This window comes from Equus asinus, chromosome 12, assembly GCF_041296235.1.
Source record: "Equus asinus isolate D_3611 breed Donkey chromosome 12, EquAss-T2T_v2, whole genome shotgun sequence".
Lineage (NCBI taxonomy): Eukaryota > Metazoa > Chordata > Mammalia > Perissodactyla > Equidae > Equus > Equus asinus.
This window is the reverse complement of record NC_091801.1, coordinates 17,366,388-17,392,642: the sequence shown is the minus strand read 5'-3', so window position 1 is coordinate 17,392,642 and position 26,255 is coordinate 17,366,388. Positions and strand designations below refer to the sequence as shown.

General features: G+C 36.7%; 1 protein-coding gene across 2 annotated transcripts in view; it reads left to right on the top strand.

Annotated features, from left to right (window-relative positions):
• PREX2 (phosphatidylinositol-3,4,5-trisphosphate dependent Rac exchange factor 2) overlaps positions 1 to 26,255 on the top strand; it is a 274,795-nt gene that overhangs the window by 68,855 nt on the left and 179,685 nt on the right. For both annotated transcript variants that reach the window (XM_014838489.3, XM_070481134.1), the window contains 4 exons: positions 402 to 524; positions 2,840 to 2,944; positions 13,212 to 13,313; positions 16,502 to 16,663. In XM_014838489.3, the coding sequence (XP_014693975.3) occupies positions 402 to 524; positions 2,840 to 2,944; positions 13,212 to 13,313; positions 16,502 to 16,663 (492 nt within the window). The remainder of the gene's footprint in view (positions 1 to 401; positions 525 to 2,839; positions 2,945 to 13,211; positions 13,314 to 16,501; positions 16,664 to 26,255) is intronic.

Here is a 26,255-nt window from a genome sequence, read left to right as displayed (position 1 = left end):
TGCTGTAGCTGTCCTACACAGACCTCCCAGGCACAGCAACTTCCAGTGTCCTTCTTAGGAGCAAAGAAACCCCTTCTCCAAAGCCTGCAGCAAATCTGCGGCCACTGTTTTACCTGTAGCCCATTTTTGGTAAAAGGGTTGGACTGATGCTTGGATTCAGTCACTCAGGCGTTTCCTGAGAGCCAGGAATAGGTTCCTGGTTTCTCGAGTTCTGTGGGAGTGGAGAGAATGTCCAGACAAGATGGGTGCTCTGCCAGCCGGGTGGGAGGAAGGAGTGGGTGTGGGATAGCTATCCACTGAACTTTTCAGCTTGGAGAGAGAATACTATACTTGCATAGACTTCTTCTTTTTTTAAACGAGCTTCCCCTATTGCACTTACTTACACATTTATTTATTTACAGATGCTGTTCTCCAACATTGAAGATATTCTTGCAGTACATAAAGAGTTCTTAAAAGTTGTGGAAGAATGCTTACATCCTGAACCTAACGCTCAACAAGAAGTGGGAACCTGCTTTCTTCATTTTGTAGGATAAATTTCTGTTTATTTTAGAAGCCCTTTCCCCTTAGATTTAAAGGTTTAGCTTTTGGCATAGTAGTATGTTCAGTATCAGAAGGGAAATCTGACACCAAAAGTTTGGGGTCTTTTAAGGCCAATGAAATCTTCTACTTAGAGCCAGGAAAGGGGAGAGTGCCTCACATCCTCCATTTTATTCAGTGAGGAATAAACAGCCTTTTCTTTTTCCCAACAAGTTAGTTCTTCGCATCCTCTGTAGCTTTGAATTCTAATGAATATTCAGGCTGTTCATAATGAATGGATTTTTATGTTTCTCTCAAACATAGAACATTTCTCTTTTGAAGCAGAAAATCCTTACTCTTACAATGGCACGATGAGCCTTCTATTAGTCAGAATGTTCCCTTGTTAATTGACTTGTGACGAACCTGGAGGTGAGCAAACTGGATGGCTACAGGTACACATATGCCCGTGTCTGAATTTTTCTCAAGGATAGTTTTTTCAGAAAGTGGTACTGAGCAATGAAGAAGAATAACAAGTCGGTACTCAGTTGTTTCAAATTATATGTCATGCTTGTATGATCATTTTCATCTCTTTGTACACAATAGCTAGAATTACTTATGCAATCAATTTGCAAAGTAAAAAGCCACCTGTATAGTGAAAATTGTTTTCAGAACTAAAGGACATTCATACTTAAAAAAAAAGAAAAATACGGCTGCTGTTTATACTATTCCACTAATGCTAATTTTCAGAACACCAATTTGAAGCCATTTATTTATCAAAATGCGATTAATGTTTTGTTTAAAAATATGTAAGGCTATTCTGTTATAGAAATCATTTTTTGCTTATTTTTATTTCTATTTAGTTTTTTAATAAAGTTTTCTATATGTGGTTTCTTGATCTATATTTCTGTATGTAATGAGCAGACTCTCACATAAAAACTATTATTTTTATAATCAGAAAATATTCATAAAGGTATTTCTATTAAAGGGAGAGGCTCCTCGGGTGTAGGAAGATCAAGCTGTACTTTCCTTGGCACAACTGGGAGCCCACATATATTTATGTCCATTTACTCCAGACTGTTCCCTTTCATGAAAGAATTCAAATCTTCTGCCAGCTGGAGTAGTTGCTAGCTCAGTCCGGGGCTACACATGGGAACCTTGCACCCTGACATCCATTTCCTCAGTAACACGCTATGAATCTGTCACCCGTGGGTTTAGCTAAACTATTTCTGAAGTTTGTTTTATTCTGGTTCATACCATCTCTTGAAATAAGCAATTCAATACATTTTCTACTGGCTATATAAAAGAGCCCTCGCTGTTTCTATCTAAATGCACGTCTTAGAAATTTCAGAGGATGAACTTCTTTTCTAATATTTGATCAATACGTTTTCTGTGTCTGCCTCTTCTCTTCGTGCTGCTTAGATAGACATTGATCATAGCCACTTAGAGAAAATCTTACAGATGGAAGGGAGCTTAGAGATCATGATGGTGAAATTCCTCTTGTTTTGAAAGAAGCAGCATCTGTGAAGGTTGTTTATTTTGTTTTTGCTTGTCCACTTTTAAGTGGCAGCTCTAATTGTTAGAACGTCTTTATATTAATCCCGAATCTGGCTATCGCTGCCCATCCCTGCCTTTGCAGTTTCCATCTTAGTGGTCCTAATTTTGTGTTCTGGCCTATGGCAGTTGTAAATTCTTTACGGTATGACAGCTATTTGAAACTAGCTACCATTTCCTTACTTTTGTATACTAACAAATCTCTCTCTCTGAAATCACCTCTCATATGTCGTGTCTTCAGGGTTTGTCGTTATTTTCGTCACTTGTTGAATATTCTCTAATTTGTCAATGTCCCTCTTAAACACGACAGTCCAGATCGGTGCATATGAGCTACAGGGTACTGTGTCTCTCTATTCCTGTATGATCTGGCACTTGCTTTTCCCTCTTCCTAAAATACTTACTTCCCTCTCCCTGCCTGGGACTCATGGATTCATCTCTCCGGGCCTTGCTCAGCTATTACTTCCTTTTTAGAGCTGTATCTGAATCCTCCCAGCAAAGCCAAGTACTCTTTTCTCTGTAATTTGCTACCACTTGGTTCATTTACCTATGATTGCCTATATCATATTGCACTATAATTAAGATATGTCTCCTTTTCTAGACTCTTCTTCATGGATCAGGGAAAATAAATAAATAAAATGCATTTATATCTACATACAGTAGAGCTCTTGAAACATGGTAAAACTTGATAAAGTCTGTTCCTAAACATCACACAGGTTAAAATTTCAAAATGGCTCATGAAATGACTCTAATTTATTCTTACTTGAATTCGCAGAAAGACAAGTTTCGTATCTATGACGAATATTGTAGTAACCATGAGAAGGCACAAAAATTGCTGCTTGAACTTAACAAAATAAGAACAATCCGGACATTTCTTTTGGTAGGTATATATGTAAGTGTTATCATTTGCTGTTGTTTGTTGATAGGCCCCGTAAGAGCCAAGGAATAGCATCAGTGTGATGTGAAAAACCGTGGGACCACTCTTTTAACGTACCCGAGTCAGGAAGCTTAAGTCCTTTGATAAATGCAAGAAGTGAGGGTCAGGAGAAGCTTGTATGTGGGTAAGCACTGATCATGCCCTCTCCTGGTTGATTATGAGCTGTTTGTGAGATTCACAGGCTCCTAGTGAGAGAAGACATTTATACCAGAGTTCATCATTGCTTTTCTATTCCTCAGCTCCCTGGGGATTCTTTTACTTCTGCTAAGAGAGCTGTAAGTAGGGCCGTAACAGGAAGGAAACAAGTCGTGGATATGGTAGAAAAGAAATCTGAAGATTGACCTTTCTCCTACATGCATTCCTTATTCAGATTTTGTAAAAAGAGCAAGAACATGTATGTCTTTCGGATAGCACAAATAAATTCATGTCTTGGCAGTTTCTTGGACAATCTCAGTGCCACTGAGGACCACCCTGTAAGTGTACATGTCAGTGATGTTTAGCAAGTTGTGGAATTGAGAAACCACCCCCACAATCCCCTTTCAGGGCATTTCCATCAACCCCCAGAATCCCTCATGCCTGTTTATAGCCCATCTCTGCTCCCTCCATTAGCTCCAGGCAATCATTGATTTGCTTTCTATCTCTATAGATTTGCCTTTTCTGGAAATTTCATATAAATGAAATCATACAATGTAATCTTTTTATGCTTGGCTTCTTTTAATGAGTAAAATGTTTTTGAGCTTCATTCTTGTTGCATATATCCATATTCCTTTCATTTTTATTGCTAAATAGTATTCCATTGTATGGGTAATACCATATTTTGTTTATCTGTTTGCCAGTTAATGAACATTGGATCAACACATGACTATGATAATGATGGACCTTGAAGATACTACTATATGAGAGGTCATTTCAGAGAGAGAGATTGTTAGTATAGAAAAGTCAGAAAATATCCAGTTTTGGTTATTATGAATAATGCGGTTGTGAACATTCCTGTACCAGTCTTTGTGTGGGCGTATATTTTCATTCTCTTGGGTGATACTAAGAGTAGAATTGCTGGGTCATATGGTAAATTTATGTTTAACTTATTAAGAAACTGCCAAAGTATCTGCGCCATATCTACCAGCAATGTATGAGAATTACAGTTTCTCTGTGTCTTTGCCCACACATGTTATCAGTTCTGATTATAGTCTTGCTAGTGGGTATGTAGTTGTATCTCGCGGTGATTTTTATTTGCATTTCTCTAATGACCAATGTTATTAAGCATGCTTTCATGTGCTTATTAGTCATTCATATATCCTCTGGTGAAATGCATGTTCAACTCTTTTGCCCATATTTAAATTAGGATGTTCATCTTATTTTGAGCTATAAATATTCATTATTTTGGATATAACTCTTATAGCAGACATATAATTTGCAAATAAATCTTCCCAGTGTGGTTTGTCAGTTCCTTCTAATATATTGTCTTTTGAAAATGAAAGGTTTTAAATTTTGTTAAAGTCCAATTTATTAAATTTTTTCTGTTATAACCATGCTTTTGTTGTCATATTTAAGAAATATATATAATCAGGTCTTGTACTTATTTGTTAAATTTATTCCTAAGCATTTTATTCTTTTTGATGCTGTTGCGATTAGAATTATTTTAATTTCATTTTTGGATCATTCATTGCTAGTGTATAACAATGAAATATAGATTTTTTTTTTTTTTTAAGATTGGCACTTGAGCTAACATCTGTTGCCAGTCTTTCTTTTTTCCTTCTTCTCCCCAAAACCCCCCGGTATATAATTGTACATTCTAGTTGTGAGTGCCTATGGTAGTGCTACGTGGGATGCTGCCTCAGTGTGGCCTGCTGAGCGGTGCCACGTCCGTGCCCAGGATCTGAACCAGCGAAACCCTGGGCCACCGAAGTGGAGCGTGCGAACTTAACCACTTGGCCATGGGGCTGGCCCCTGAAATATAGAAATTCAATTGACTTTTGTATATTCATCTTATGTCCTGTGATTTAAATTCATGTATTAGTTCTAGTAGGTTTTTTTGGTAGAATCTTTAGCATATTTTACATACAAGATCATATCATCTGAAAGTAAAGACAGTTTTACTTCTTCCCTTTCAATGTGGATGTCGTATGTTTTGCACTGGCTAGGACCTTCAGTATAGTGTTGAATAGAAGTGATAAGAACAGGTACTTTTGCCTTGTTTCTGATCTTAGGGGAAATCAGTCTTTCATCAAGTATGATGTTGCAGATGTCCTTTATCAGGTTGAGGAAGTTCAGTATCTTCCTAGTATGTTGAGAGTTTTTATTATGACCTTTTTTCTTTTCTAATATAGACGTTTAACGCTATGTATTTTGCTCTATATGCTGCTTTCGTTGCATTCCTAAATTTTGACATGTTTTTGTTTTCAGTTTTTAAAAATGTCTAGTTTTCTTTTTAATTTCTTCGATCCGTTGTTTATTTAGAATTTTGTTTTGGGAGGCAGTTCTCCACGGAACTCTTATGCTTCTGCATGTTTTTTGACCAGAGGAACTAACTGCCTTTGTTCTGGCCTATCTTTTAAAGGATGTTTATATCGTGAACAGCCTTGGAAGACAGAGACAATCTCTTCCTCCTCAGCAGTGGGAAGACATGCCTGCTGCCATTCAGGAAAAGATTCATGTTTCCTAAGCTTAGGTCCCCTCTCCTATTGTGCATGTGCGTGTGTCACCTCACCCTCTTTCTGTTGTACTGTGAGAGCTGGGGCTTGAGAAACTGGCCCGGAAATAATGATACTCTGGCTACTGCTACTGCTGTGAGGAAAAAACCTGAACTGTCCTATTTCTCTGTCCTAGGAGTTTCATGTGCTCTGCCAGCATCCTTAAAACTGACAGGTTAACTTTTTAGCTTGCCAGTAGGGTAAAATCTTAGAATCATCACAGTTTTAACTTTTGTTATTTTGTATCTCAATATTGGAATTTCCAAATTAAATTTCTTATTTAATTCCATTCTGGTCAGAGAACTTATTGAAATCATTGAAATACTTTTAAATTCCTTAGGACTTTTCTTATGGCCTAGCATATGGTCCCTTCTGGAGAATGTTCCATGTGTGCTTAAAAGCTATATATATTCTGCTGCTGTTAGGTGAGCTGTTCTGTAAATGTTATGTCAGTTTTGTTAATAGTATTTTTCACGTCTTCTGTATTATTTCCTCCGGGTATTCTGTCAGTTATTGAGGGTAAGATATTGAAATCTCCAAGTGTGATTGTGAAATTGTCTATTTCACCTTTCAGTTCTGTCGGGTTTTATTTTATCAGTTTTGGGGCCCTGTTATTAAATATGTATGCATTTAAAATGTTATATTTTTATTTGTCACAAAATGTTCCTCTTTGTCCCTAAAAGTATTTCTTTTCTTAAAATCTATTTTGCCTGATATTATAGCCATGACAGCTCTCACTGTTTGTATATCTTTTTCCATTATTTTACTTACAAACTATTTATGGCTTTGAATCTAAAACATGTCTCTGTTAGACAGCATGGTTGGATCTTGCTTTTTTATCCAGCCTGACAATCCCTACCTTTTGATTGGAGTGTTTAGTTCATTTACCTTTAATGTAATTATCAGTATGGGAATATTTACATGTACCATTTTATTATTTTTTCTATATGTCTCACTTTTTAAAATTTCTCTCCTCCTCATTTACTGCCTACTTTTGTATTAAATAAATATTTCTAGTGTACCATTTTAATTTCTCTGTTGATTTTTTAAACTATATTTTTTAGGGGTTTTTTTTTGTAATTACTCTAGGGACTACATTATGCATATGCATCTTAACTTATGAAATCTATTTTAGGTTAATACTGACAATTTCAGTAAAATATAGGGGAACTTTTGCTATGACGTTTCTCACATGGAAATGGAAAATGTTCTGTTTGGACCCCACAATACAGCGTTAGAATTATTGCTTTCTGTATATCTATATAGTCTTTTATAAAAATTTACCTGCGTATGTACCATTTCTGGTGCTTTTTATTTCTTCCTGTGTATTTGAGACTGATATCATAGCTTTTCATCCTGAAGAACTCCCTTAGTATTTCTCCTAAGTCAGTTCTTCTAGCAGTGACTTCTCTTAGTCTTTGTTTTGTCTTCAGTTTTGAAGCATAGTTTTGTTGGATATAGAACTTTTGATTCATAGATTTTTTCCTTTCAGCTCTTTGAATATGTCTTTCCACTGCTGTATGGCTTCCATTGTTTCTGATGAGAAGGCATCTGCTAATTGTATTTTTATTATACTTAATATGGTGGGTCTTTCTCTTGTTGCTTTCAAGATTTTTTCTGTCTTGTCTTTCAACAATTTGATTATGATGTGTTTAAGTGTGGCTGTATTCATACTTATTTTACTGTAGTTTACCTTTTCAAGTCTATAGATTAATATTTTTCATTAAATTTGGGAAGTTTTTAGCCATTATTTAAAAAATATTTATATGCCCCTTTCATTCTCTTCTCTTCTTTTGTGACTTCCTTTACACATGTTGGTAAGCTTGATGTTTCCTTGTGGTGCCTGATGCTCTTTTCATTTTCCTAAAATCTTTCTTCTCTCTGTTCTTCAGATTGGATGATTTCTTTTGATTTATCTTCAGCTCAACTGAGTTTTTTCCTGCCATCTCAGATCTGCTCTTTACCCTAGCTAGTGAATTATTTACTTCATCTCATGTCCATTTGACTTGTTTTTATAGTTTCTACTTCTCTGTTGACATTTCCTTTTTTTTACTCACTATTAGCATATTGTTCTTTGTCTTTAAACAGGGCTATTTAAAAATTCTTTGGGCATATTTATAATAGCTGTTTTGAAGTCTTTGTCTGCTAAATCCGATATCTGGGTACACTCAGAGTTAGTTTCTATTGACTGTGTATGAGTCACATTTTCCCGTTTCTTTGGATATCTCGTCATTTTTTCTTGAAAACGGGACATTTTATAATGTATTGTAGCAACTCTGGATTCTGGTATTTTCTCCATGAGGTTGGTTGTTGTTTGTCTGTTTTGAGTAACTTACTTGGACTTAGTCTGAGAATCTGTGTCTCTTGTATGTGCAGGGGCTGATGTCTCTGCTCAGTTTTTGTTTTATACTTTAGCCTTTCTTTTTAGAGGTCACTCCTGTGACTTCCTAGCTTAGTGCAGTTATTGATTTCAATGCTGATTGAGATCAAACAGCATTATCCATCTTCCCTATGGATCTGTGTGTGAGTGTGGGTGGGGACACACTCAAAGGGCTGGCAGTTTTCAAGTTAGATGTGGGTTTTTCTTCCCATGGGGCCCTCTCAGCTCTTCTCTGCATGTGCACAGTTTGACACTTGCTCCAAGCAGGACTGTAATCTCAGGCTAGCAGAATTGTGGGCATTCCCCATTTTTCTTATGGAGTGTGCTCATTTTATTGACAACACCTCTGGGTGTGGGATTTTTACCTCTGTGGCCTCCTGTGGCAGCAAGTTTTCAGGGCCATTGCCACTGTGCAGATGAGCTGGGGAAGATGGGAGGCAGCGGGAGAATGGGAGAAGCCCAGGCAAGAATGCTCCAGACCCCCACTGTTCTTACCTGAATGAAGGTCAGCAGTTTTTCATAAATAAACACTTCTCAATTTATCGTTTGACTTGAGTTGATTTCCAAAGTGCTGAAATTGTTTTTGACAATTTTGCCCAGTATTATAGTTGTTATGGGGATGAGGATTTGCTGATCTCTTCTCTCTGCCATGACCAGAAGAAGCTCCTATGCTGCTGACATTTTAGGGCTCTTTATAAAATAGTAGAACCCTGCTGTCTTATTGGATTCTGTTCTCAGTAGAGTTGACTCCAGGGTCACTTTTGTCTAGTTTGTCAACTGAATTGTGTGAAGCTGCACCGAAAAAGTCACAAGTCAAGAATGCTATTTTTTAACAATAAAATACTTAGGAATAAATTTAACCAAGGAGGTGAAAGATCTCTACTCTGGAAGCTATAAGATAGTGATGAAACAAATAGAAGAAGACACAAATAAATGGAAAGGTATCCTGTGTTCATGGGTTGGAAGAATTAATATTGTTAAAATGTCCATACTACCAAAGCCATCTATAGATTCAATGCAATCCCTATCAAGATCCCAATGGCATTTTTTTTTTTTTAGGTATGCTTTTTGGTGAGGAAGATTGGCTCTGAGCTAACATCTGTTGCCAATGTTCTTCTTTTTTTGTCTCCCCAAAGCCCCAGTAGATAGTTGTATATCCTAGTTTTGGGTCATTCTAGTTCTTCTGTCTGGGATGCCACCACAGCATGGCCTGATGACAGGTGTGTAGGTCTGCGCCCAGGATCAGAACCAATGAACCCCGGGCTGAGGAGTGGAGCCTGCAAACTTAATCACTTAGCCACAGGGCCGGCCCCTAATGGCATTTTTTCTTAAATAGAAAAAACACTCCTAAAATTTATATGGAACCACAAAAGACCCTGAATAGCCAAAGAAATCCTGAGAAAGAAGAACAAAGCAGAAGGCATCACACTCCCTGATTGTAAGCTACACTATAAAGCTGTAGTAATTAAAACAGTATGGTACTGGCATAAAAACAGACATCTAGACCAATGGAACAGAACTGAGAGCCAGAAATAAAACCAAGTATATACAGTCAGCTTAGATTTGACAAAGGAGTCAAGAATACTCAATAGAGAAAAGAGTCTCTTTGAAAAATGGAGCTATGAAAACTGGATATTCACATGTACAGAAAGAAACTTGACCCCTATTTTATGCCATTTAAAAAAATAACTCAAAATGGATTAAAGACTTAAATGTAAAATCTAAACCCATGAAACTCCTAGAAATAAACATAGGGAGAAACTCCTTGACATGGGTCTGGGTAATGATATTTTTGGAAATCACACCTAAAGTACAAGCAACAAAAACAAAAATAAATGAGTGGGGTTACATCAGACTAAAAAGCTTCTGCACACAAAGGAAATCATCAACAAAATGAAAAAGCAACCTACAGAATGGGAAAAAATAATTGCAAACCATACATCTGATAAGGAGTTAATATCCAAAATATATGTAAAGAACTCATACAACTCAATAGCAAAAAAAAAACAAAGAACCTGATTAAAAAATGGGCAAAGGGCTTGAAAAGACATTTTTTCAAAGAAAATATTGAGTGCGTGAAAAGTTGCTCAACATCACTAGTCATTAGGGAAACGCAATGCATTTAAATACAGTTAAAACCACAATGAGATATCGCCTCATGCCTGTTAGAATGGCCATCATCAAAAAGACAAGAGATAACAAATTCTGGCTTGGATGTGGAACCCTTGTGCACTGTTGATGTGATTGTAAATTGGTGCAGCCACTATGGAAAACAGTATGGAGGTTCCTCAAAAAATTAAAAATAGAAATACCAAATGATCCAGCAGTTCCACTTCAGGGAATATATCCAAAGGAAACGAAAAGACTAACTCTAAAAGATAAATGCTCCCCCATGTTCATTGCAGTATTATTTACAATACCCAAGACATAGAAAGATGGATGAATGGATAAAGAAATCGTGGCATATTAATATACAGTGGAATATTATTCAGCCATAAAAAACGAGGAAATTCTACCATTTGTGACAACATGGATGCTCTTTGAAGGCATTGTGCTGAGTGAGATAAGTCAGACAGAGAACGACAAATGCTGTATGATCTCACTTATATGTGGAATCTAATGACACAAAACAAAACAAAAAATTCCCCACCCAACTCAAAGAAAAAGGGGTCAGATTTGTGGTTACCAGAGGCAGGGGGTGGGGGAGGGGGAATTGGAGGAAGGTGGTCAAAAGGTACAAACTTCCAGTTATAGGATAAATAAGTAGTAGGGATGTAATGTACAATATAATGGCTGTGGTTAACACTGCTGTGTGATACATAGGAAAGGTGTTAAGAGAGTAGATCCCAATCATCACAAAGAGAAAATTCTTTTTCTTCTTCTTTTATCTGTATGAGATAATGTATATGGTTTAGTTAAAATCTATTGTGGTAATGATTTCACAATATATGTAAATCAAACCATCACGCTGTAAACCTTAAACTTATACAGTAATGTATATCAATCATTTCTCAATGACACTGGAAAAATTAAAAACAAACAAAACCCATCACTCATCATATTTACTTGGTAAAGTGGTAAGATATAATGGGAAATAAAATACCTGTCTTTCCTCAGACAAATAGAGGACTTAAATTTTATAGTGATTCCTCAGTGTAGCTGTTCATGATGGGGAGTTATCCATGCATATCTTTATTCTTTTAGCATAAAATATATCTAGCAATAAATGGAATATATATGCTATAGCTTTTATGCAGAAGGCAAACGACTGGAAATCCAGATCCAGAGAGTCGTAATAGTAAATAAAGGGTGATTGTTGGATTAAAAAAAAAAAAAAGCATGCTAGTTTTTAGATATCCTGTAACATAGTCTGGTAGGAAGAACCTGGCTTTTATAGTTCTTGCTCTGGCACTAAATGGCCACTGATTATCTGGATAGCTTTAGGAAATTCATTCTATCTCTGGTGTCATTTTCCTTATCTGTAAAATGGGGATAATAACAATCACCCTTTGAAAAAATGTAAGAATTTATGGATTTGGGGTGATGGTATTATTATTTGGGTACTTGGATATGCTGTCACCTCGGTAAGTTTTTATGACCAGTGAAATGTCTTGGAACTTAAGAAACATTCTTTATGTATACATAAGAAGAGAGCTGGGTCTCATAAACCAGTTTAAAGGGGCAGCCAACCTCTGCTATTGTGAGGCGAGTTCACGCTCTGTCCAATACTAATAGAGAAGAAAATAAACGTGAGTTAGACAGTCATGAGTTCCTTTGGGGCATTTCAGCCCAGACCTAGGTAAACGGGGTGGCCACATTTATAAGGGGTGCTAACTCATACCGGGATGCTCGAAACATCACTAGAAATATAATGACATGTGGATAGTTGTGTTTTAGAGGATTCCTCTCGGGAAAATACCATACAGAATTGGAAAGAACCTTTTGATAACCTGATTGCAGTAGGGGATGAAATCCCCAAAGAGCATGCTTGACTCAGAACGCTTATTTGCTGTTCTGCCTCCAAGGGTCCGAGTGAAGTTAAATTCATGGCTTTGGTTTTGCTGATGTGGATCCACGAATGGGAGCTGCAGCGGAGGTGCTCAGGCAGTGGGGGATTCTTCTGCTACTGCTGGTCTTCCTTTTGCGTCCTTTCCTGTTCAGCACTTGGTCTCTCCTCTCAATGAATATGGGACAATTTTTTAAATAGCGGTGTGAAAGGTGCTATATTATCAGTTGATGTTTGGGGGGCGCTATTTGCCCTTCGTTAAATATTTAATAGCTGCATCCTCTATGCCGGTCGTTCTGATAGGCACTGTGGAAACAAGGTTTTGGCACCAGTTTCAAATCCATTTTTTTTTTTTCTTTGCATGCTTCTTAAACCACAAAACAAAGACCAGGTGCTTAAGAGGATCAAGACTTTATTTATCAGAGCTGGTTTTCTCTAGACCATCTCATGCTATGGCTGATGTTGAGATTTCTCCAGTCATCTTGCCTCTGTGGAGGTCATATGGGGCCTCCTCTGAGACTGGCTGACAGTGTCATTGGTGAGGTGTTATAGCTAAAGTTGACTTGGAGATCACTTGGTTAAAACATGCTCTTATTACAGAGAGGAAAATTGGATTCTGAAATCAGTCCAGGTTGTATCGCTAGTTAGTGGCAGGGCATGGGTTAGAACCCAGTTGTCTTTAGGCTCTTCTACAACACAGCGCTACCTCCCTTTACAAGCAGGATTGATGTGTGTATAAATATATGTATGTATGTATGTATCTGTTGATTCATCCATCAATCCTTCTGTCCATCCCTCCATCCATCCATCCATCCGTCTATCCATTCATTTATCCCTCTGTCTCTATATTTCTATTTTTTCCTCAGACTTCATACTCAGGATAATATATATGAATTAATTTTTAAGATACAGATTCAAAACCCATTTTGGTTTCTGTAACTCATATGAAAGGTGAAAGTGTTTCTCTTTCTCTTCTGCAAATGTTATTTGTGACTGAATGTGCTCTTCTCAGAGAAAGAAGCTATATAGAGACATATGCCTTCACAAGTTTTCAGCAGAAAATTTTATGATAGAAGAACATTTCATAGCTTCAGCCTTAAAAATTGTAATTAATTATGTTTATTTCTACCCCAGAACTGCATGCTACTTGGAGGACGGAAGAACACAGATGTTCCCCTCGAAGGATATTTAGTAACACCAATACAAAGAATATGCAAATACCCTCTCTTATTGAAGGTATTTTATGTCTTTACTTAATTGTATCATTTTCCTTGTACCTGCATATTTTGCTGGTGATCTTTTACAAATTTTCTTTTGTAGTCTGACATCGTAAAGGACAGATCGTAGTTATTGGAAAAAATGGGTATTTTGTCACTAATTTTTATATAGTGTAGAAACACATCTTTTGACAAAGAGACTTTTAGTGCTCTTTATAGAAAACATACTTGTTTGAGTTTCATTTTAAATAAATGCATTAGTTTCAAGATGGGTCCCATTCAGTACATTATGACCAGTTTACATAGCACTTTATCTACAGAGTTCTTCATTTTAAGTAAATCCACTGTTGGTATACTTTTTGATTTCCTCTAATATTGGTAACTTCTTGATTCTAATGAAGTTAAGGTCAAAGTTATATAATTTCAGAGCTTGGTTATTAAATCTTTATTACAGGAAATGGTGTGGGTCACATGGGACAATAAATAATAGAACGGGGAGTGACAGTGCTAAGAAAATACCACCTCTGTTATTGCTTCATTATTTTCTTCATTATATTGCTCTATTATTGCTTCATTATAGTGACCAAAATTTTTATTATGAAAAGCATATTTGAATGTGCTAGTTACTGCCTGTACTTCAAGGACCTGTGCATAGATTAGAAGAGCAATTCTGGAAACGAAGTTTTTTGGAACTATGGTATCAGGATAGGCAGTTGAGAACATGAGCTCTGAGTTCAAATCCTAAGTATTCCGTTTACTAGCCAGATGACTGAGCACACAATCTAACCTCTTAAAGCCTTGGGTTTTCATTTGTGAAACAGAAATGATGATGATGATGAAATTATGGCATATACCTAAAGATTGTGTATATGTATGTATATGTACTATATTGTGTGTGCATAAATATGCATACATATAAAGGTGACATACTAATAATAAATTGAACTATTTTATACAAATCATTTAGCGTGGTACGTACTCCATGAAGGTTAGCCATTATTACTCATACATATTTGATTCTGATTTATTTTAATATATTATTTACTACTTGGTATCTAAATTTAAAAAATACTCAGAAATAGACATATGGACATATTAACTGGTGTTCTTATTGATTTACTTTTTGAGAAGTCACTGTGATGAATTTGAACTAAAAACACATTTTTTACTATACTTTTGTCCATTGCATAAATTGGGTTTCTGCGTAAAATTTTTTTGAAAAGGATTTCTCCTTGTTAAAAAGCAAGTTGAATTTGCCTGGTTCAGCCACAAAGAGAAGCTCGCACCGGGGTCTTCGGTTCTGCAGCGCTTTGGCATGGTCTTCAGAGGGGAGGGAGGGTTGCTGCTGTGTGACTCCTGCCTGTCTGAGAGTCCCTTCCGACCTCCCACGGGCTGACTCTGATTTGCATGTGTGCTCATCCCTGCAGCGATTCCTGGTCCTGATGCTGGAATCCCAGGGCTTCGGTCAAGGGTCATAGTGATATTAAGAGAAATACATCATGGCAAGATGATTGTTCTAAATCACTCATTTCCGGCTAGGGATGACTCAGGTGTTTGGGCTGACCTCTCAGAAGACAGGATCGTGGACACATCCTTGCTTAGGCAGAAAGAGGTCAATTCAGAGTACCCTCAAGCAGTGGAGACATGACATCTTTTTCCTTTTTTGGAAGATTATCTTCACAAAGAAACTGAAAAACTATTTACTTAGGTAGTAGATATGTTGGTGTTGATATTTTTCTTTGCTGTACCCTCAGCTGAAAAATTGTTGGTATCCTCTTTGATTTTGGATGGTTTGGTTTATTCACAGAAAAACATGAGGGGATTAGGCTGTGTGTTAAAGGAAAGATACGTTGGTCTAATTTGTGGAAATTGAAATTATGGGATTGGCCAATCAGCAGAGGGTTCATAGCAACTAACTGACAGAAGGTTATTACTAGTCATTTTTCGCACTATTTTACATTATTTAAATTCATGTCTCAACCCACAGACGCTTATTGGGCACAATTCTATAGTGCCCCAAATCATAGCCTGCAGACTGACTTGACTACTTCACAGAGTTTACAAATATGTCTACACTTGAGAATTTCTCAAGAAGGCTGCATATCTCTTTTGTGGATGTGTGATCCAGCATAACTTTGTAAACCTTGTCTTGGGACTGGTGTAATCTGTGTTCTTCTGGTGTTAGCCTGGCAGCACAGTGTGAACACATGGAATGCAGAGTCAAAGTTTAGAGCAGAATTTTCAACAACAACAGGCCTCAAGAGAGTGTAACAACTACATATTTTCCCACTGTATGTTAAAAATTAAGAAAATTCTTTGAAAGACTTGCCTCAGGATTTCTGTAATTGTGTTAGTTACATGATGATGGCAACCGTAGTAAAGAAACAAATGACTAATTAAAAAGCAATGTGGTCACAACTGTCTAGACAGTGGGTGAAGATGTTTAATTTTGTGCTTCTAAACAACTAACAAGACCTTTTAATTAATATATTTAAAAGATTAAAGATTATGCTAGTTCTGATATGCTGAATGGAAAAAACATAAATAAAAACCCAAAAAATCTCCCTCAAAGACAAAACCAAAAAGAAAGCTATTGAGAGGTATACGCTAGTTCATTCATTGCAGAGAATGAACTTGAGTTATTGGTAAGAAGAGCATAAATTGCTCCTTTAATGATGGAGTATTGTGGAATGTATAAATTATTTTGCTAGAATATAAGACATTATTTAAAAATTTTGCTTCCATTATGATGTATTTTTATAGTTTCTCAAAAAATTATTAGAAAATAAGGCATTTAAATTATCTTTGCAATTATGGGACATATTCATTTAAATATTTACTATTCTGTTAAAGACTCTGGGGAAATGAAATTAACATATAAAGATGTCCTTCTGCGGGAGCAAAAGTCAAACTTATAAAAAATGACATGCTGCAGGTAAGATATTTGACAATTTGAAAGGAGAAATCTAGTTTTTAAAACCAACGTGGTTTTGAGGGAAAAATTAAAGTGACTGCACAATGTGTATAGAGTAACGCTTCTTCATTGATTCAACTTTTCACTTTTGATCTTAATCTTAGTGGCGTTGGTGATGTCACCTCTGAAAGTGGCTCTCACGACCTTTGCAGTTTTCATTTCCTGGTCAGTCTGAACCTGCTGTACCAGAAAGTGGAAGATCAAAGGGCGATTTGTTTTTTGTGTCTAAACAGGAGTTGCTGAAGCGGACGCCGAGGAAACACAGTGACTATGCAGCCGTGATGGAAGCACTCCAAGCCATGAAAGCCGTCTGTTCCAACATAAATGAGGCCAAGAGACAGATGGAGAAGTTAGAAGTTTTAGAGGAATGGCAGTCTCACATTGAAGGCTGGGAGGTACACTCACTGTACTCAACGATGGAGCTTAAAATAGTTTTGTTGTGTCTCATGCTATGTGTAGAATTATTGGCATTGTATGGACTCATACATGGTCATTTTTCTAGATAATGCCAGAGGGCTATAAGCATTTCTGAAAAGTGCTGTCATTATTATTTCTAAATATCTTAAAGTTGGCAGTTAATTGACGTAACTTCAATCTGAAAGCTTTGTAAGAGAGTCAGTCAACACCGGTGGGTTGTAAGCTTTGATGTTTCCCTGTTTGTGCATCATGAGTGCACTTTTTTCCTATCTTAACTTTGGTCAGTAAATTCATAGCCTGAATCCTGGAGAGAGTAAAGAAGGGGAGTAAGTCTCCATACATGTGCTGGGATGTTTATTATTTTCAGACTCTAAATTAGGTATTTGATGAATTTCATTTTAAGCTCACTTAATCTCTTTAAATTTGAATTTCTTCATTTCTAAAATGAAGGAACTGACTATGATATGATTTTGAAGGTCCATTCAAGGTGAAAAATTTTATGGTTTCATGATTTGTTAAAGAGAGATTTAAAAAAAACTACAAAAAAGCAAATGAAGAGTGATATTCAGAGTCTGTCGTGTTTTCAGTTTGAATCCCAGTTATTTCCTGGCGTTGGAGCCCTGTATTACTTTAGCACTATATAAAGAATAAATTACAATTCTGTCTTCAAATTACCTTAATTTAGATGAGCATGAGCTTTTTACGAGGGTAATTTCTAGGGTAATTTTACTAGGGTAATTTCTTATGATAATGTAAGCAATTAAGATTTTTTTAACGTGTAAAGAAGATTTAAAATGTTTCCAACCAAGCATTGTATCATGCAACTCCAAGTGGATTGCTTTTCTCTTTAGGGCTTTATAACTGACTAATTTGTTTCCTATCTTCAATATGTTGGTTTCCATTTAGATCTAAAATTGTATCCGCTCAGATTTGCGAAGAAACCTCAAACATCGACCTCAGGGAATTCTCCTATTTATCTGCTCTTTGCCATAAATCTTTTAAAATGCTAACTGGGGTCTGTCTTAACTTCCTCCTCATCTATATTCTGCCATTTCCAGTGTCCAGGGTGACCTCCCATTTCAGCATGAATGCTACTTATTTCAATCAGTTAAAATGGCTGTGTGTTTTACAGTTGATTCATAATGATAATTCTTTTCCTGGGGAGCCGTTGTCCTGCTGGGATGAGAAAAATGGACTAAAGTTTGCTTTTGCCGTTCTGCTGTCACTCAAACATTGGAAGAAAGACTGAGCTTGCTTTTAAATTGCAGGATTTGTCAGTGACGTCTGTCAGGCCTTGTACCAAAACAAAAACTTCACAGACTGTTTTTGGTGCTCTGGGGAAATGGAATTTGTTGTAATTTTGTTTCCTCCCCATGTCTATCCTAAAAATTGAGTCTACTGCAGCAATGAGAAATTCCTTTAAAAGTGTTGATATTTCTTGCACTATACACACCAGGTACTCAAAGGAAGACTATATGTGAGCCATGCTTACATCATATGTAGCCCATAGTGGTGAGTGCCTTGGTGGGTTTACAACACTTGGAGCACAAGAGAAACATGGACCACTGAGACAGGAAACTGGCTGGAGGAACTCAGATATGACTAGCATTCCAGCAGACACAGGCAAGATCATATGAATGTTGGGTTCCAAAAGAGTGCCAGCACAAGTTCTACTTGGGAAGGATTTGAAAATGATTGCGAAAGACGCAGACATACAGTGATTCAGAAGTTTTGGAAATTTGAGGGAACACAGCTTGGAGCGGGGCCCAGCCAACTGACTGGTGACTTGAGTCAGAATCTGATTCCCCATCTCAGTTTATCACTTTAGAGGGAGGAGGGAAGCTGTTCTAGTACTCAGGCCTGGTCCCTTCTGGGAAGCTTAGGAGAAACTGCTATCTGATAGGACTTCAAAGGCGCAGGAGACAGAGAGACAGTCATGCGGGATGAATTCAGGCCCTGGGAGGGAGTGGCAGTGGTTAAAGTGCTTTTTATGAATTGCTAACAGGGACTACTGCTCAGCTCACAGTTTTGTGTATGTTTAGAGTGGCTCTTGTGGGGTTAGGACAGGGCCAGAGACACATGTTGGATGGCATGACAGTTACAAAACATAGAATTCTTTAGAGAGTTTTTGAGGGTAAGAGCCTTGAGCTAATGTTGGGAACCAGCCCCCTCTCTAGCTCCTTCCATGAGCTCCTGCAGACCTTTTAGGACCACCTTAGACATGACACTCTTGCTCCAGTAACTAAGATTCTCTTGAATGGGATCTGAGTCTAGCACACCGTGAATCTGCGTGATTTCTACTTTAGATGGATTATTATTTCTAGTAAGGCACTTAATAAGCCAGGGTCTTATCTCCCCGTTAATCAAATGAAGAATTTTTACGGTAAAATCTCTCAGGTGACTTGCCCTTCTAGTATTTTGTGTTACTAAATTATCACTACATTCCTTATGTTGAATTTATGTAAATAGGCACTTGAAATTTATTGTTCCCAAATCATATAACATAATGAAAAAAAGCATGGCTTTTGAGCAGATTTGGTTTCTAGTCCAGACTCTGACTCTTAGTTTGGGGCTAATGCATCCAATCTCTCCTCCATACATTGTGGGTTATTGCAGGGGTCAAATGAAATAAGTGAAAGTGCGTTGACTACTGTAAAATGCTGTGCAAATGAGGCTTTGCTTCAGTGGTTAGATTTTACCCTTGAGAAATTCCCCTTCTTTGTCTCATATATGCGCCTATCTGCTGAAGGTATTATATTACCTTACCCAGGCAAGAGAAACTAAAAGAAAAATTAATTGGAAAGATATTGGGTAGCCCATAGAATCAATAGAAAAGCTACACTATCAGATTCTAAAGGGTGTCTCAGCAGCTGAAGCTGTTTGGCAGTCTCCTGAGGGCCCTAGCTGAGATGGATAGGCTCTGATAGTTTTTTTCCATCCTTATATTACTCCATTCAAGATTCAAGATCAAAATCTAAGATTCCACTCATCTTGCTGGGTAAATTTGCTTATGGGAGGGCAGAGGTCCTTGATTGCCAATCATCCAATTTTCTTTTGGGGAAATGCTGATCCTCCATTGTATGTAATCTTGGTGAGTCTCTTAACAGTTTGCTAAAGTATTATAATCCCCATCACACAGATTTTAAAAATGAGGGCTTTATCATTTACCCAAGTTCTTACAACTAACAGGTGGCAGAGTATAATTTGAAAATAGGCGGATTGATTCTAAAGCTTATATTCCTTATTACTATGCAATATTATACCTTCTCTGATAAGAATTTAGCAGATTCTTTAGATTGTTAGTTTTCCTTCTTGCCCTTTAAAAGTAAGTTGATTATAGAAATTAGGTTTTTGTCAGCATTTGCCTAAGTGACTGCCACCACAGGGGATCTGTAGTTTGTTTTAATTGCTCATATTTGATTAGTATAATTTATTATATCTCGGTCATGTATCTTGTGCAACATTCAAAACATTCCACAAGGTATTCTGCTGAAGGTAATTGTGGGATAATGATTGATGTACTTGGAAAGAAAGTTTATTAGCTGTTTGATCAAAGTCACTGATACAGGGGCCGGCCCCTGTGGCCGAGTGGTTAAGTTCGTGCGCTCCGCTGCAGGCGGCCCAGTGTTTCATTGGTTCGAATCCTGGGCGCGGACATGGCACTGCTCGTCAAACCACGCTGATGCAGTGTCCCACATGCCACAACTAGAAGGAACCACAACAAAGAATATACAACTGTGTACTGGGGGACTTTGGGGAGAAAAAGGAAAAAAAAAACCCTTAAAAAAGAAAAGTCACTGATTCATTTTGTAGGAGAGGACCATTCTCAGTCTTTGTCTGCTTTTTGGTTGATAGTATTGTAATGATAGCTGTACTCTTTGTAGTCATACTGAACTGTATTGACAAAGGAGTATCAGTAAACATGTCATTTAGTAATTCATAGTCCTTGATAGACTTGTTTGGAATTGATCTCTCAAATCAGGAAAAAAAATTACCATACAAAAAATTATGATAAAAATTACAATAAATTTATTACAATAAAACTGTAATAAATAAAAATTTTCATAATTTTTTAATAAATTACAAAAAATTGCAAGAAGGAAATTATTAATATATGAAAGTGTTGGAAAAAGAAGATCCAAGATAATTATTCTGTTTTAGGAAGTAAAAAGAAATAATAGAAATTTGACATTGCTTGATTATCTTTTTACCTGGAGAAATACAGTGTTACAAAACTATTTTAAAATCAACTTTTGTTGGCTTTGGAATTTGCTGCTTACATTGGTTAAGTTTGTGTCTGACAGCATACTGACTTCAAGTCATGTTCTCTTCTTATTTCATGAGTGGGAGTCTTCTAGAGGTTGGGATGACACCTGCTTCTTTTTGTCCTCTCTACAAGGTGATTTTGTGGATACAAATTTGTCTGCCACCTTGAGGTGGAATTGATTTATAGATGGCCCTTGTTAGTTAAGGATAAATAGTTCCAGAAAAACACTATTGAAAGTGAATTCACTTAAAGAGGGGACCAAAATTTCGTAATAAGTGGGAGAGGGGGAAAATTGAATGGGATTTTATCTTGGTAAAATGAAAATTTATATTCTTAGTTTGTTTTATCTAATATGTAACAGAATTTAGATTAATTTCAGTTAATAATTTGAATCTCAAAGAGTGAATCAAATGCTGAGTCTTTTTTTGGAAGGGGCATACATTTCATGACAAAACTATGTGATCCAACAATGTGATATTCTTCCTTTCACATTTGAGCGCCATAGTATTTCAAAAAGATTTTTTTTGAAAGAATATTCAAATGTTTCATTAATTTTCTCAAGAGACCTTTTTGATATTGAAACTGGTCTCTTATGAAACACCCATTTAGTTGTCAGTCTTGTCAATTTTCTTTTCTTACACTCTGAATGGATCTAGCTCTGTTAGATTCTCCTCTGTCAATGTATTGTTGTATCTGAGTGGGGAAGTTTCAAGGCCTCACGTCATCTTTCATCTTTTCCAAGCTTATGGTTTCTCTCTGCAGTCAGTTTGTGTTTTTCTGCAATTGACATTCAGCGTTTGGTTGACAAGATGAATGAGATAGACTCTGTTGTTAAGCAGGGTGAGCTGATAATGGGGTCAGATAATTGGTGAATAGTTTCATTTTACAATGATTTTTACCACCTCATAGCTGCAGCGAATCAGTAATGAACCCTTATGTGACTTATGTTAAGAGAACTTGTTAACATAAAAAAGATTTACCCTTTCATATAGTCCAGATATGATTTAGCAATATTATTTTTACTGGATTTATTGAGAGAAGAGGATTTGTTCTGTTATAGCAGTTCTTCATAAATCATGATGTTAATATTTGAAGAAACATTGGAAATTAGAAAAGAAGCCATAATATAAATACATACGCTTCTGATTGTCTTTGCTGGCTATTGTCATTTTCTGAAAGCATACATACTTTGGTACCTAACTAACGTTCACTTAGGAAATTCATCGTGTGTCCACATTAAATTCTGTGATGGTGCTTTGAAATTTAATAGTTTTTCTTGTATGCTGATTGTATAATTGGCAGCTGGTTATATACCAAATTGTGTATTCAAAAATGATTTCACTTCCTAACAAATTAGATTCTGAATTGTTGGTATTTTCCTGCTGGATTCTTGTAACATGAGGCAGACACAACAGGAAGAGGAGCTCCTGGTGAGGAGTGTTGCCGAAATGGGTCCCAGTCTTTATGGACTGAAGTCATTGTTTGTTCCATCAATTCAGACTGATCTCTCAACTGTATTGGAAGGTGATGTTTAAGTGGTGTCCTTCATAAATTTGACAAAGAAAATTACTGGAAAATTGGCTGAAACCTGAAACCACAGCATGGAATGAATTATATCATTAATTAAAAGCGTAGATAATCATAAACACATAGAGCCACCTCTGATATTCATCACAGTTAATTCATGCCAACTCTCATTTTTTTTAATGTTCTGTTATTGCGATGATCACACTGCATTTAATTCTGTGTTTACATATCTGTTTCTTCCGCTAATATATGTGTTTTTTGGGAGCAGGGCTCATGTCTCCAGCTCTGGGTCCCCAGTATCTAGGACAGTGTCTAGCAGGTTGAATGGTAATTAAATGCAGATATAATTACGTTGTAGTTATGTATTAATTGTCAGTGGCTTCTCACTATTTTTTGATCCTTTTGGCTCTTTTAGTTAATGGCAGTAATTCTGACCTGGTTCTGTTTACAGTCCAATCTTTGTTTCATTATTCTGCTACTTTGATGTCCTCTAATCCTCTTTAGCATTCTGTTCTGGTTTATGGTTCACAAATGCACCATGTGAGGTTTTTCAATTCCTCGTCTTTATAAAGGTATTTCTCTAGTGCAGGGTCTGTTTCTTTTGTCTAATGGACGTATACGGATGGACTTCCCTCAGTGTATTTTCACCTTTGCGCTGCTGGGGTGGTGGTGATGGAGGAGGAATAAGATAGGTTCCCACAGGTCGGGGTAGAAAGAGAAGCTTTAGGAATGAGAGGGACCTGGATGAGGATGTCTCCCACCACTAGTCGCAGTTATTTATCTATGATTACTCTTACCTTGAGCTATCAGTCAGCCTTCCTTCCTTGATCTAATAAAAGCAGTCAGGATTTGAACTATCCATGTACTTTCTAGCTGGGTTTTTGCTCTGTTTAATTCTATATATGTAATTCATTGCAAGCAAACAGTCTCTGATTTTACATGATAAATGTAGCTCACTAAAAGGAAATACGCGTTAAAAAAGATAAATAATCTAGATGATAAAAGTACATTATTTTGGTTATTTTTTAAGGAATTGCTGAAAGACAGAAGGACTCTGAATCGTATGGGTAAAAACATTGTTTAGAAATATCTGCATTAAATATGTGCATATACATATTACATCATATGTAATGGCTTTAGGGCAGCTCAAAATTAATGATTTTCACAAAGCCCTCTTATTTTTTAAAAGTAAATCTTTCCCACCTTACCTCTTGAACGTTGATTTATGATTCTATGATATGTCACTACCCCGTTAAAGTAGCTTATTTTCATGGGCAGTATTTTTTCAAGGTCACAGTTTTTTCACAGTCCAGTAATCTACTGCCTCTGACACCTACATGGTGACCCAGGAAACAGTCTACAAAGCTGATTTAATTAAGTCGACATCTTTTTTTTTTTCTTTCTAAAACTTAAGGAACAGAGAGGTCAGCTTGCTTGAGATTTATACCAGGCGGAAATGTTTAACACATTGCCTGGCACGTTGTAGAAATGTTAAAAACCTGACTTTAGTATTCATCTGGAGCAAAGTGTTTATTATACATGATTGTTCCATGACTAAATATGTATTTGCCAAAGAATAGGTATCTAGATTTAAAAATCTGTATCAATTTGCAAAATGAAGATAAAATACTAACCAGGAATAGCAACATTATGCAGATGTAAATGAATATTGAGTGATGATGAAATACACCATGGGTGTAACTGTGATCACGTGACGTCTTGTGCCCTGGGCGCTGGGAAGCAGCTGGGACTCTTCCTCAGGCAGAGACCTGTTGCTCCCCTTTGTCTCCGTGTTAGCAGGGTCGCTGTCCTGCGCACTGGAGCACCTGAACTGGGGAACTTAAGCCTCCAAAGCACTGTTGCTTAAAGTGTTGATGGAATACCACGTGCATCAAGATCTGCTGGGATGGTCTGCAACCTACCCCAGATTTTCTCAGTTTCATTCTCTGAGGGGCATGCCAGGGAACCTGGAGTTTTAACAAGCTCTTCAGGTGTGCCTTCCAAACTCTGAAATCTGAGAACCATTGTCCTAGAGATTTTGCTCTCTTCTGATGATCTGCCTGGCTTGTTTTGTTACTTCCACATTTTTGATTTTCTAGTTCACTCGGCTGACAGTCTCAATTTGACAGACTTTAGTGCTCCTGACACTTACCTAGCAATCTGGTGTTTGTAGCCTTATTTCAATTTCTTTTGTGAATTTTATAGCTTGGCTTCTTTATCCCTAACCCTAGAAACTCTCCCGGCATTTCTAGGTAAATGAAAAAAAAATTGCACATAATTTTCAAAGTATGATAAACTTAATGTGTTTCAAAGATTAAGCCATGATTTAAAAAAAATTTTTTTTTTACTACAGAGAAAGGTAGATTTTATCATTTAAGTGAGGGGAAAATGTGCCACAACGTTATTAAAAACAGACATTTATTAAGTTTCTACTTGTAGGTGGGATGGATTTGAAGTGAGGGGCATATTATGATTACACAGAAAATTGTATCTACATTGGGCCAAATTTTCTTCAATAGTTATAATATTGTACATATCTCCGATTAAAAATTCTTGATGATTTTCAGCTGCCATTGTCATGGAACTAATGCAGAGAGTAAATCATGGTAAATCAAAGGCACAGTGGATATTCTTTACTAAAAGATAAACGTGGTATAAAGAGAAATGCTATAAGCTATCCTTTTAGAATGGGATTTTTGGACAAATCTATGTGATTTGACACAGATTCCTTTAAGTACATAAACAATTCCCTAGGAGTTATTTAATTATCCAGTAAAGGTATTTCATATGCTAATAGTAGATTAACGTGGTAGAAGATAGTAGAGGTGATACTGTACTAATTCTTGAAGCCTGCTGTTAAATGTTAAAAACATAGAAAAGTCTCAGTAGGATTTAGTATAATGTAATATGAGTGATGTTATGTGTATATTATGAACTATACTTGGAATCATAACCCTGAATTCTACAGGGTTGGGCTTAATGTCATTACCCCATAAAATTTCATTAATAGATAGTTAAGCAGATGCCTTGGGTTGCTTAGGAAAAGAAGTGTTGACCTCAAAGAGGTCAAGTAGTCTTATTCTGATTTTTGATCAGGAGCTAGCAGCTGAGGGAACTTACGGTAATACTTTAAACATAGCATATCTGTATATTAATGAGAAGTTTGAGAGTTTGCTATGAAATTAGTCTGGATTAAATGAACCAAAAAGTCAAACTATTCGAATATAGTTTAGAGGAAAAAGACCTAGGTGCTTTGTTGACTATGGGCACTTTGAATCAATGGTAGGATGGGGTTGCCATAAATATGCTAATATAATCTTATGGTAAATTAATATATATGTATTGTACGGGACTGGAGAAATAATTGTATCACTGTATTCTTCATGTCAGCTCACTTCTGAGTAGTTCTTTTCACTTCTGGAAGTGTTACATATTAAGGGAGACCCTACAAACAGGAGAAGACGCAGAGAAGAGCTACCACAACCCCCCAGGTTTCTGAAATCAAGACAAATGGTCAAAAGGCAATGGGATTACATTGCCTGGAAGGCAGACGGGAAACGTGTTAGCAGTGTTCAGATGTTGGTGGGCCTATCATGATGAAGAGGGTGTCCCCCCACTCCTAGGATGCAAAAATAGAGTCAGAGAGTAAAAAGGGGGGTAGATTTGTCTCTACAGTAGGGAAAATCTTTCTAATAATTTGAGTGGCTGAATAAAGAAATGAACTATTTTATGAGGGAATGAACCTACCTTTACTGAAAGTATTCAAGAACAGGCTG